The 12,200-nt window shown below is 38.9% G+C and overlaps 1 protein-coding gene across 2 annotated transcripts in view; it reads left to right on the top strand.

The window, feature by feature from the left end:
• Positions 1–12,200, top strand: part of TGFBR3 (transforming growth factor beta receptor 3) — a 116,703-nt gene that overhangs the window by 59,817 nt on the left and 44,686 nt on the right. For both annotated transcript variants that reach the window (XM_052666541.1, XM_052666539.1), the window contains one exon: positions 7,233–7,370. In XM_052666541.1, coding sequence (XP_052522501.1) covers positions 7,233–7,370 — 138 coding nt within the window. The remainder of the gene's footprint in view (positions 1–7,232; positions 7,371–12,200) is intronic.

The raw sequence follows: 12,200 nt of genomic DNA, 5'->3' as shown, positions 1-12,200 counted from the left end.
TTCTCCCACGAGATGCATAAAAGAAGGAATTTCCCTTTGGGATTCATTATACAGCATGTGAAAAGTATTGACATCTACTGATTTATGCAAAGCTGAGTGGGTTGTCGTGTTTTTAGGCCTCAAGTGCTGGGAAGCCTGATGGTTTGTGGAAGGGCAGATGGCACAAATGGTTTCACTTAATGTTTGGGAGTCGGAGCATCTAGTTTGTGTTGAAGGAAGAATGGGTACTGTGTCCCAGCTTTGCAAGGCTGAGCGTGGGCTTTCCATTGCACGGCAGGGCTGATTGCTAGAGGCAGGCCATGCTCTGCAGGTGCTGAAGATGGGGATCACATCTGGAGATGAAATTTAGCTGACAGAGCGGAGATGTTCGCACAGAGACTGCTCCAGTGATGCAGCCTGAAGTTTTTGAAACGTTAATTTTTCAGGAGATCTCTGGTTCTCTAAACCAAACAATACCAGAGATATCAAAGACATAAAATCTGCTTTGAAATATATGCCCATGGGGAAAGCTGGATTTTGCGTAGTACAGATAAAGGAAGCTCAGGTACTGTTAACACGTATGTACAATCCCTACCAAAAGCCCAGTAGTACACTGTGATTAGTAATATTGAAATTGTTGCAAAGGTAGTGGTGTAAGTATGACTTATTACCCTTTGTGTTCTGAAATAGCTGTCCTTATATAAGCTAACTTTTCTTTTTTCTGTTTTGTTATTCCTGCGCTGTTCAAGCAATACCATTTTCTAACGTGAACAGAACTTCAGTAACTGTCCTGCATGTTTGCCAAATTTTTTGTTCCTGGGACAGCTGTGCTCCTAATTCTTGGATTAGTTATGTATTTGCATAAATGATTAACATCTAATATAATGTGATTACATTTGGCAGCTCCTGCTTAAAATAACAGTTTTAGAACATTAGAAATTAACTGGCTACTTTTTTGTCTAAAGATAAATTATGTGAGTGAGCTGTGGATAGAAATGATCCAGTGTTTTTTAAAAGCATTATTTGTAATGTTCCTGTATCAGAACTTTCTGACGCTGTATGACCTTTGGTGCTTTCTGGATGGGCTTTTCAGAGTCTTTATTCCTGAAGTTACCAGAACAGTTACTTACTTTGTACTAGTGAGGAGAAGTTGTTACTGGTTTGATACAAGATACAGATGACCTGTTTGCCAGGTGGTGAGCAGTATGTTGTTGCCATACAGCATGCTACTGTGCTCTAATGTATTCTTCTTACTGTGATGCTCTTTCGAACACCTTGCATTCAAAGGATTCTGATGGTAATTGCTAACAAAGAGTGTGCAGTGAGCCCTAAATCACTGGGGTTGTCCTTGTCAAACATTCTGTTCTCTTGCTCCTTCTCTTTGGTGGAGTCCAGTATTCTCATGTGAGTGGTAGATCATAAGGGTCAGCAGATTGCACAATAGTATGCTTTTTTTACTAGGTAATGTGTGGGACCACATCATCTCTGGCTTAATGCCATGAGCTTCAGTGGAATTGTGCCAGAGTGAATCTTTCCCATGATTTTCACAACTGAACTAAAACTGCTGTTCAGTTGATCTGATTATTTCTGTAGGATGTGGACAAGAATCAGGCAGTGCCAATCCATTTACAACCATGCATTTAGGATAAAATAAACAACCCTGCTCTCTCCTGGCATTGCTGTGTTACTCACCATGTGGTTGCATGGGGTTGCTGTGTGCTTGCTTTGTGGTAGTGCTGCTTGAGCAGCAGCATCGCTTTACTTCTGGCCTGACAGAGGAGGCTTCTTAGTGTCTCTCTGGCAAAAGCTGTGGCGATGGCAAAATTTCTTTCAGCAAATTCCATATGAACAGTTTGTCTTTCCTGGAAAAATCTGCAAGCTCTCTCTCAGAAACTGCTGGCTTGTGAAGGCTGTTCATTGCAATCTACTATAGCTGGCTTGATATCAAATTTGTAACAGCATGGGAGCATAGCAGAAATACCAAGAAATTGATAATATATGTATTCCAATTGGAACTCTTAGTCCCTGTGTAAAGAGTACAGCTGTTCTTTACTTTCGTCTTGAAAATGAAAAAATGAAATGGCCTAGAGGTCCTTCCCAAAGCAATTGATAAACAGTGTTTAGAAACGCACAGTACCAGCTCTCGCCGTTTGAGGTGGGTTCGTGGGTTAATCCTTTACTGCACTCTTTTATAGCAAATGTATTAGCACTAAAATTTTTAGAGTGAATTTCATTAGAATCTCTAAACATCTCATAGTGGATAGTATACACTAATGTATTTATACTACATATACTAATATATAGTAGATAGTACACACTGTATTACTAATGAACTGTAAAGATAAGCTTCTTATTAACTTTTCTCTCAATTTAGAATAATTTGTCCTATAAGCATTATATTAGACAGATTGAGAGCGCCTTATAATGGCAGTGATATGTTTAAAAAAAAAAATCCCTTTTCTCTTCTTGTCTGCTTAGTACCAATTAACTTCATCTCTGCAGCTGTGCATTAAGTTGTCATAAATCCATCTTCAATGCATCACTAGCAAGTCAGAAAACCTGTTTCCGTGATCATGATTTGCGAGTTAAAATTCGTTTTCCTCTTCTGTTGTATGAAACAGCTGTCCTAGCCTAGGCAGCTTAATTCAGTCCAACACAGCATATTTTGTCCTGGTTTATTAGCACAAATTCACGATGGCTGTTTTGGAAAAAGAGCTATGGATTTATCTTAAGGACTTCACGCTAGAATAGTTAATTCAGCCTCGCAAATCCTTGGCACTTGACTTTCATCTTTTAGAACAAAACACAGACTGTGATTTGATACCTTGAAGTCAGCAAAACAAAATGGTACTTTTTAGCAGCAGTGTTTACTTTGATCAGTTTTCAACTTTTGTGCCCTTGCCTTTCACGTAGTACAAATTGCTTTAGCAGAGTAATGGGGCAGGAGCCCATGGACTGTTTTTGTAGTTGGTTGCTGTGGTAATACTCAGCCATCCATGAAACTGTGATCTCCAGGGAAACAGAGCTGCCACAGCCGCCCTAACCTTGCTGCTATCACATGCATCTGCGGAGACCTTAAAGGAACTTTGCAAACTGTCGGCAGATGGTAGTGATGAGCTTGAGCCCATGCAAAAGGACCTGGCTAAATAATGCCAGCTTCTGTCCAATAGACATGATGTCTGTGAAATGTGTCTTTTTGAAGGTTTTGGTTTTTTTTTTAAACAGTTTTCATAAAATATAGTGAAAGATTCATTCTGGAAGAAAGGCAAAGCTGCTCTGAGGCTCATTTCCTAGTCGTGTTGCATCCTTTCTTTGTTTGTATACACATTTTAATGAATTGGTAGGTTTTGTTGTATGCATTTTTAGAATAGCCTTAATTTTATTTTATTTTATTTTTTTTACCAACTTGTCGTATTTTTCACAAATTAGTCACTTATTTGAAGCAGTGACTTGCATGCAAAAGGAAACTGGGAAGAATAGACCTATGCCGGGAAGAGCAGCTTTGCTCTGCAATCAGCAAACAGCTCCTGCACCTGAGCCTTGCTGAAACATGCAGGGGACCATGCTGCTACACACCAGCTCAGTACTTAAATGACCCCTTTCCAAGCAGCAAAGGATTGTGTTGGACCACAGTGGCTTATTTCCCTGTACTGATATTATGCTGCTGTCTGCTTGGTTAATGTGCTGTTCCTTCACATGTTTTAAAAACGATATGGACAGAGCAGTCAGCTGATTGTTAAATGGACTGGGTGTTTTAGTATACTTAATGGCGCTGCTTTAGTTTTCTCTCGGTGTTTTTTGACTAAAGTGCTCTTGTAGAGCTGTCTGACACGCTGAGGTAGTATGTTGCTGAGAAGCACAAAATGTGTGTATTTTGTAAGTTTGTGTCAGCTTACAAGAGTGCATGGAGACTATCTCTATAGATCCATCATTTTGGATAATAATATGCCTCTGTAGGAGGTTCAGAAAAGTAATGGATTTTACCATTGTGCTTATTAATGGGTTCAGCATTTTGCATGTCTTCATATGTAGCTGTATGGAGCTGAATACACTAATTTCCAATGGGGTTTCTGGGCAGTACCTCACATAAATATTTAACAGTATGAGTTCTGCCAGAGAAAATGATAAAAAGGAAGGGAAAACTTCTAGTTAGCTCTTCTGCTATTAATTAGAAACATTTTGTTGGTGGTTTGGAAATATCCAGTACCTTTCTGTTAATGTATGCAGTGTTTAGAAGGTGCTATGAACTGTCTAGACATTTGAAAAAGAATGTGCCCTGAAGAGCTCACAAACTAAGATGAGAAAGGAGGAAAATGTGACTGGAAGAAGGGGAGCATCACGTCTAACACAGCTGATATACGGGTTCCTAGGTGGACAGTGGAGGCACTCCAGCAGAAATGACTTGTTTTTTTTTTTTTTTCACAACAGCACTTGATTTGCTTATAAAAAATTAAATTTTGGATTAACATCTTGTAGCTTTTCTTATGGATCTGCCTGTACTTTTCATGCAGAAATGTAGGAAAAAATTCATTGTGGGACACAAGTTATGCAACAATTCCAGCCAAAGGCATTCATAGATACACCACCAGTTCTGAACAACTTTATTTTCATAGATACTGTATTTTCATAGGTGGACATAATCATATATGTATGTGTTATATACATACTTGTAATAACAACTGGGAAATCAAATAGCAGATCCAGTTGCAAAGAGTCTGATTTTCTTTCTAAAGTGGAATGTTTTCTCTTTATGCTCCCTCATGTGACCAAACTACAGGCAGAAATCTTCACGAAGTTTAAAACATCTGTCTTGTCTGGTAGATGTTGGCTTTGGATAAACCTGTCTGACATCAGTTGAAACAGAGATACTTCTCCATTTTCTAATTACCCAGAGGATTTGGCCTAACTATCTCTGAGATGAAGTGTTCAGTGTGTTATGTTTTTTGTAATAGTTTGTTTTTAATAAAGAGATTTTAAATTGCAAGAATTTTGAAAATGTCTATAGGAACATCTTCTTTTAATTAAATCAGCATTCTAATAAAAACACAAGCACTATGCAAACCTAAACTGTGTGTCCCAACTAGCCCATGTCAGGAGATTGTTAATAGTTTTCTATTCTTGGTTATTTAAGTACAGAAACCTAGATTATAGCTCATTTCATTAATATTTACATTAGCCTGAGCTAAATTTGTGATCAGAGGAAACCAGTTATCATTTGACTGTGAAAACGTGGCTATGGATGCATACCGTAAGATTGGAGAAAGGCAATGTTCACCACATTGAGTGTAGGAGACTTTTTTGTTGGCAGGTTGGAGTTTGTAGACTTTGCGGTCAGAAGTCCTTTGTGCCGTTTGGAACTGAAAAGAAATATCAGACTAAAATTTGAACTTGTTTGCCAGATAAGGACTGCAAAAGATAACACTTGGCTGCTTTGGTAAATTTAGATTACAATATTTGTATTGCTGTGTAAGAAAACTGTATTACATAAGCCCAGAACAAGGTAATTATGTTTAATTGTTTAAATGGCTTATTGCTAATTAGTCATGATTACAGCTGAAGAAACAATGGAATTAACGAAAGCTTTTTACTAGTAGTGAATTTAATAGCAGTTCTAAACTTTTTCCACTTTGAGCTCTTTCCATTTCTAGATGGAGCAACCAAGTGGGAGACTTTTAAAAGCGAGGAGTTTTATCTAATTTTTTTCAGCTAACAGAATTATTTTCACTTTATAGCCTGATACTTCAAAGCAGTTTTCATATCTAAGATCATGACTGCTTGATATCTGAAGTCTGTGTCATCCTCTGTTAACATTCAGAGTGCTAACGTCCTTCAGTTTCCTAAAAGGAGCTATTTTATTCTTCTGAAGCTGGAAATGGAAAGAAATGCTGTCCTTGGAACACAAAAGTAAACTGTGGTACTTCATGCTTTCTTCTGGAAATGCATAGATACAAATAGGCCACCTGTAGAGAGAAATCAATTGCTTAGAGATGTGGCTGCATTTACGTGTGGAACGGGGTTGCTTAGCCTTTCTGCAGTCAGTTGGCGTTGCTCAGTGTGCACGTTGGTTCTGGAAAGAACAAGTTATTTTTTCAGAACAAATGTGTAGATTCAACCATTTGATTGTAAAATCTCAGTTCTTTTTTCCTTTTTTGAAAACGTTTTAAGCAATGATGGACATCTGTACTCAGTTTGGTTCCCAGCTTCTGTCTAGTTACATGAATCTGCATTTATTTTAATAATAAACCGGTATTTACCACTGTGTAAGAGTAATGCAATAAACAATGCATTTAGTTTCTCTAGCAGGAGACAAAACTCATTCTGAATTACCTGTATGCTCTGTATTCTGAGCCACTCAGAGTTTTGTGGTTGTGTGCATGTTCAAGGAGCTGCGGTTCTTTGTCAGGGAGTCCTGCTCCTTCAGTCCACAGCTGAGATGTAACTTTGCCTTCTTGGTGTGTGTGCTATGTGGTCTCCCACTGCTTTTTTTTTTTCAATAAAACAGAATGTATAAATATGCCAAATGCTGACTGTTTAGTAAACTTACTAGTGACTGTAACAATACTGTGATGTCACTTACGAGTTGTCATATACTAAAAACTGATAGAATGTTCTCTTTCATGCACTGAATTTTGCCCAGCATTGGCAGCAGCACTGACCGTGAGTGAAGAGTCAAGAACAAACTGAATGTTTAAAAAGTCAGCTCTTAGCTTCCCTCACATTTTTGATGCTCGCTTTCCTGGGCTTACATTCACCATGTGTTGTTTTTTGTCCACGATGATAAGCATTTTCTTCTGTTTTGTGTTTGTTTAGTTTATTTTGCACGTTAGAATTATGCTCTATTAGCATAATTAGACGAGGTTTTGTACTCTAAGCCAGCTTTGTAGGCTACCATCAGAAAATGGAGTTTTCTTTGCTGTTCTTTTTATCTCCTTGTTCTCCAGCTCTCAGCTTAGTGGTTTGACCTTTTGCATAAGCTATTTTTCATCAGCATTTGCCAAGGTTTTCTTAAACACTTTAGCAGTGTCTTTGCAAGCATAAAACAGAAATGTTAACTATTTCATTCTTTATTTTATCTGTATTCTCTTGACTGACTTTTTTTGGGAAGTGGAGGAGTCCATAATCTTGGTCTGAGAAGGTCTGAATGTTAGGAGCTGTAATGTATATAGAAGTGACTTCTGATTCATTGTTTCAAATTCCCCTTTTGTTTTGAAACTTGTAATGCAGTACTTGTGCATTTCTTTATTTCTTTGTAGGTCACATTACACTTGACTCCAATTTCATCAGTGCATATTCACCAGAAGCCTCTGGTGTTTCTTCTCAACTCACCTTTGCCTCTGGTCTGGAAGCTAAAAACAGAAAGACTGGCACCTGGAATCCGCAGAGTTTTCTTTGTAAGTATACATGGTCCTCTGGCCCGCTCTGTATCACAGCTATTTGTCACACAAAGCACAAAGTTAATGGCATTCATTTGGAAAATTTTTAAACATATGTTAAGAAAGGCAAGTTAACAGGAGGTCAAGTTTCAGTGTCAGGCTCTGGGGAGCAGTTAGGTGGTAGGGCAAAGCAGTTTGGAAAAAGTACCCAATTACCAGTTATATGAATTCAAGTAAAAGGAACCAAAATTGCTTTTTTTTATAATCTGCATATTGGGTAGTTATTAACAGCAGCAGCAATTCCAGTTCAAGAAGTTGTGAGGTTATAACAGATTGCCTGTTCTGATTAGAAGTTTGATAAACAATGCAAAAACCCTTCAAAGCAATGGGAAATGTTACGGTGAATGCCTATTGTGTAGTCTGTGAACAAACAAAAATTTGTGTGTATTGAGTTCAAGATATGTTTGTTTCTAGTGAAGCTTGATCTATTGAAATGACCAAACTAAGCCCAGAATGAAGTCATTTTTATTTCTCAGAAGGACTGGAGTGCTGCTTAAAATGTTATGATCCAAATATTACCTAGTATTTGTAAATCATGTCCATACAATTTGCCAGGACATTCAAGTTTGCTATTTGTAGTGAAACAGACAAGTTGTTTGGATTAAATTTTTAATGTGTGACATCATGTCTAATCATGAGTTGTCGTTATTAAAGTTGCTATGTTCAACTCTAATTGCAGAACTAAACTTGATTATTTTTAGCTATGTCCTTATAGGGTTCAGTTTTGCTCTTCCAGCATAGCTGACTGTGGTAGGCATTGACTGCTTCTGCACTACCTGATGGGAGGGAACTCAGTGGTGTCACTGTGCTCTGGCAGGAGGAGAAGGAAGCAGTTAGCACACTGGGAAGGGACACTTGTCTCTGTTGACTTGGTGTAATGGTGACTCCATAAAGTTCTCTAAGAGTCCCGTTGTTCACAGGATATCAAAAGTTTTTCTGGGATTGATTTCTTTATCATAGAATCATAGAATCACAAGGTTGGAAATAACCTGTAAGATCATCTAGTCCACTGCCAGGGACAGTGACTCCACCACCTCCCTGGGCAGCCATTCCAGTGCCTGACCACTCTCTGAGAGAAAAACTTCTTCCTTATGTCTAATCTAAACCTCCTCTGATACAACTTGCGGCCATTTCCCCGTGTCCTGCTCGTTGCCTGGGAGAAAAGGCCAAATCGCTCTTCACCATAACCTCCCTTCAGGAAGCTGTAGAGTGCAATGAGGTCTCCCCTGAGCCTCCTCTTCTCCAGACTGAACATTCCCAGCTCCCTCAGCCGCTCCTTATAAGACTTGTGCTCCAGACCCCTCACCAGTTTCGTTGCCCTTCTCTGGACACGCTCCAGGACCTCAATGTCTTTCCTGTAGTGAGGAGCCCAAAACTGAACACAATACTCGAGGTGCGGCCTCACCAGTGCTGAGTAGAGGGGGATGATCACCTCCCTGCTCCTGCTGGCCACACTGTTTCTAATGCAGGCCAGGATGCCGTTGGCCCTCTTGGCCACCTGGGCACACTGTCGGCTCATGTGCAGCTGAGTATCAACCAACACCCCCAGGTCCCTCTCTTCTTCACAGTCATCCAGCCACTCATCCCCAAGCCTGTAACACTGCATGGGGTTGTTGTGCCCAAAGTGCAGGACCCGACACTTGGCCTTGTTGAACCTCATCCCATTCATCTCAGCCCAGTGGTTCAACCTGTCTAAATCCCTCTGAAGGGCCGCCCTACCCTCAGGCAGATCAACACCACCTCCCAGCTTGGTGTCATCTGCAAACTTACTACTTACAAACTTACTGAGGGTGCACTCAATCCCCTCATCTAGGTCATCAATAAAGATATTAAACAAGATGAGCCCCAGTACTGACCCCTGGGGGACACCACTTGAAACGGGTCACCAGCTTTCCTTCCATCAAGGTACAAGAGTAGAAAGACCTTTAGTATTTTGACTTGTGAAGGACTCTGTCCTGTTCCCAGTGCAATTTGTTTTAAATTAAAAAATAATATTGTATTTTAAAGGTGTTTTAAAGGTAAAATCTCAATTTTTCTCACTAAATTTTACAGACTCTTATCTGTTACCTTCTTGTTGACCATTCATGGTATGTGCCCTTAACATAGCCAGCACGGTTCAGATGTGCTCGGAAATTGACTGAAGATGATGATGAACAGCAGTACGATGAGAGTCCTCGATCTTCTTATGGCCAAAAGAAACAGCACCTTTCACCAGTTAATTAAGATTTAGTCATATTTTCAGTTCAGTTTTGATCTCCTCTTGCAGTTGCTATACCATCACTCCCATTTCAGTTCCGCTAATTTGTTTTCAGCCCTCTCTTCTCCTCTCTTCAGCATTTTCCTTCTTCTTTTGCCTTGACTTTGGAATTGAAGAGACTCTGCTGAGAGCTATCAATTTCTGCTTAGCATACCATGCCAGTGTTCAGACTGTGGCTGTGCTGGACTTGCTTAGCTTGGCTCAGTGGCCTGCAGTAAGGCACGGAAACAATAGGAATGTGTCTAAGGCCTTAGCTGCCAAAACTGTACGATTAGCCAAGTGTTTGCTTCAGAAAAGTGCTTCAATCTCTTCTGACTTAAAACAGACTTGAAAGCAAAAACAGTCTTGAAAACTTGAGCAGCAGCAGTCACGATTTGTGCCAAAAAAGGCATTGTAAGTTTATTTCATTCTCTTATCAGGGACTCATCAACCTTCCTATTCCTCATATACTGGTTTCTCAGTAGTTATGACTTGTGTTAGTTGGCTGAATAACTTAACCTGTGGTAACAGACGATTGCCCTTCCACAGTTCCGCTCTGCTCAAAAAGATACATACGTTGTTTTGTCTATATGTTTCTTTCAAAAAATAAAACAACACAGAATCATGTGGCACAGAAAATTATGGGAAATGGAGAAAAAATCTTGATTTGTGCACAGGTATACCACCCCACAAAGAAATAGATCAGCTCTAGTTTGGCAGCAGAGCTGCTTGTCTGTGTTAGGCCATGCCACACTGCAGTCACTAGTGCAGCCTCCGACCTGAAGAAGCAATCTGCCTCTTTGCAGAATCAGGGATTTTACTTCCAGGTACTTTCAGGTGAGTCATGGAGCAGACAGACATACTTCTTCTACTCTCCCTTCTTCCTTACCAAAGCCCTCAATAAGTTCCAGAGAATTAAGCTTCAGTGTGTAAATCACAACCTTAAGAAGCATGGGATGCAAAATTGGCTTCATTGGCTCATCTTGTTTGAAAATACTTGGCTTATGCATGTACTTCTGCAGTTACATCTTGTTCATTCTCCTTATGTTTACAAGCCAGAAACAGGGTATTTTGAATCATAAAGGATTTCAAATATAAAAATATGTTTTGATGTCTGTGAATTCTATGCTCAAAACAGGAATGTGTGTCATGCATACCATAGGAGTGTCATAACTATTGTGTCTGTCTCTATGGAAGCCTGAGGCATGATAATCATTGTCTTTCCAGCCTCTCTTTCTGACATTTCATACAATATGTTCATTCACAATTTTATTAATATGCTGTATGTAAATTGTGAATTGCAGTGTTTTATTGATTGAGCCTAGTTAGTAAGTAAAAATGTTTAACTGGCAACTTCTGGGACTTGTTAGTGGTAAAGAAAACACTCCTGGAGCCAAGTCCTGACTGTTTATTTCTTACAATTACTAACTGTTAAATTTGCCCCTGCATAGCACCATAATATTTAAGTCATTACAGCGAAGTTATTTGAATAAATAAATATACAAATTATATTAAAAGATCAAAAGCTATTTCTAAAAAGGGAGGTAACTCTAGGATATGAGCAGATAATAAAACAATCTTTGAGATGCTGTTAGTACCTTTGTACAGGTGGAGAAAATGTTTGCTGAGGTTAAACAATATTTCTGTTGCAGTGGACAGTAGAACTATGGCTGTGTATTCTTGGTATCCTTGTTAGAAAGATATTTTGCTCCCCTCAGTCTGAATTCATTGTTTGAGTTTCCACTGCAAAGGTTGGTTGAAGAGAACAAATATAAGGGGTCTCAGATTGCTTGCTGATTTTTTTTTTTTTTTTTAAAATTTATTTTATCTTTCAATCTGTATATATGGAAAAGAATGAAAAGATTTAAAGCTTGTGTCAGCATATACTCAGAAGACCAGGAAAGCATACAGTAGTAGTTCTGAGTCAGTCTGGAGTTCACCTTCTTTCCATATAGCTAAAAGCTTGCATTATTGACTTGGGTCAGGTCCTGCATTATACAGAAGTTTAAAATGAATGGTGGAGAAAATCTGTCCTCCAGGCGCATGGTTAAACTGTAGAAGAAAGTACAAAGTACTTTGTAAATTATTATTTTCTTCCCCAAACAGTGCAATGGATGGAAGCACAGTGACGCTTACAATACCTTGGAGGAAGGCATCTGGGATGGTTCTTAAGGGATTTCTTTACTTATTCATTGCCTTTTTGCTGTTATTGCACTGATTTCTGCATCTGTAAATCAGACAAAACATTAGTGAATAGTCCTGAGAAAAAATGTTGGTATTTCGATCAAAACTAACTTAAGATATCTAAATAGTAATGATTTTCCTGGTAGGTTCATTTGTCAATTATATAAATGCAATTCATGAATTCACTCTGAACTGCCTGAATTGCATTCAGCTGAGTTACTCACATGGTAATTATCTAGATGGAGAGTCAAAAGGAACTACATAATATGGAGAAGGAAAAGCCAGTAAATAGAAGTAAAACAGACACGTTCTGTATTCTCAAGTCAAAAGTGATGCAATAATGATTATAGAATTGTAATGCTTTGTTT

Source organism: Tympanuchus pallidicinctus, unplaced genomic scaffold (genome assembly GCF_026119805.1).
Source record: "Tympanuchus pallidicinctus isolate F22 unplaced genomic scaffold, pur_lepc_1.0 scaffold7, whole genome shotgun sequence".
Taxonomy (NCBI): domain Eukaryota; kingdom Metazoa; phylum Chordata; class Aves; order Galliformes; family Phasianidae; genus Tympanuchus; species Tympanuchus pallidicinctus.
The sequence above is the reverse complement of the archived record's forward strand: the minus strand, read 5'-3'. Positions and strand labels throughout refer to the sequence as shown.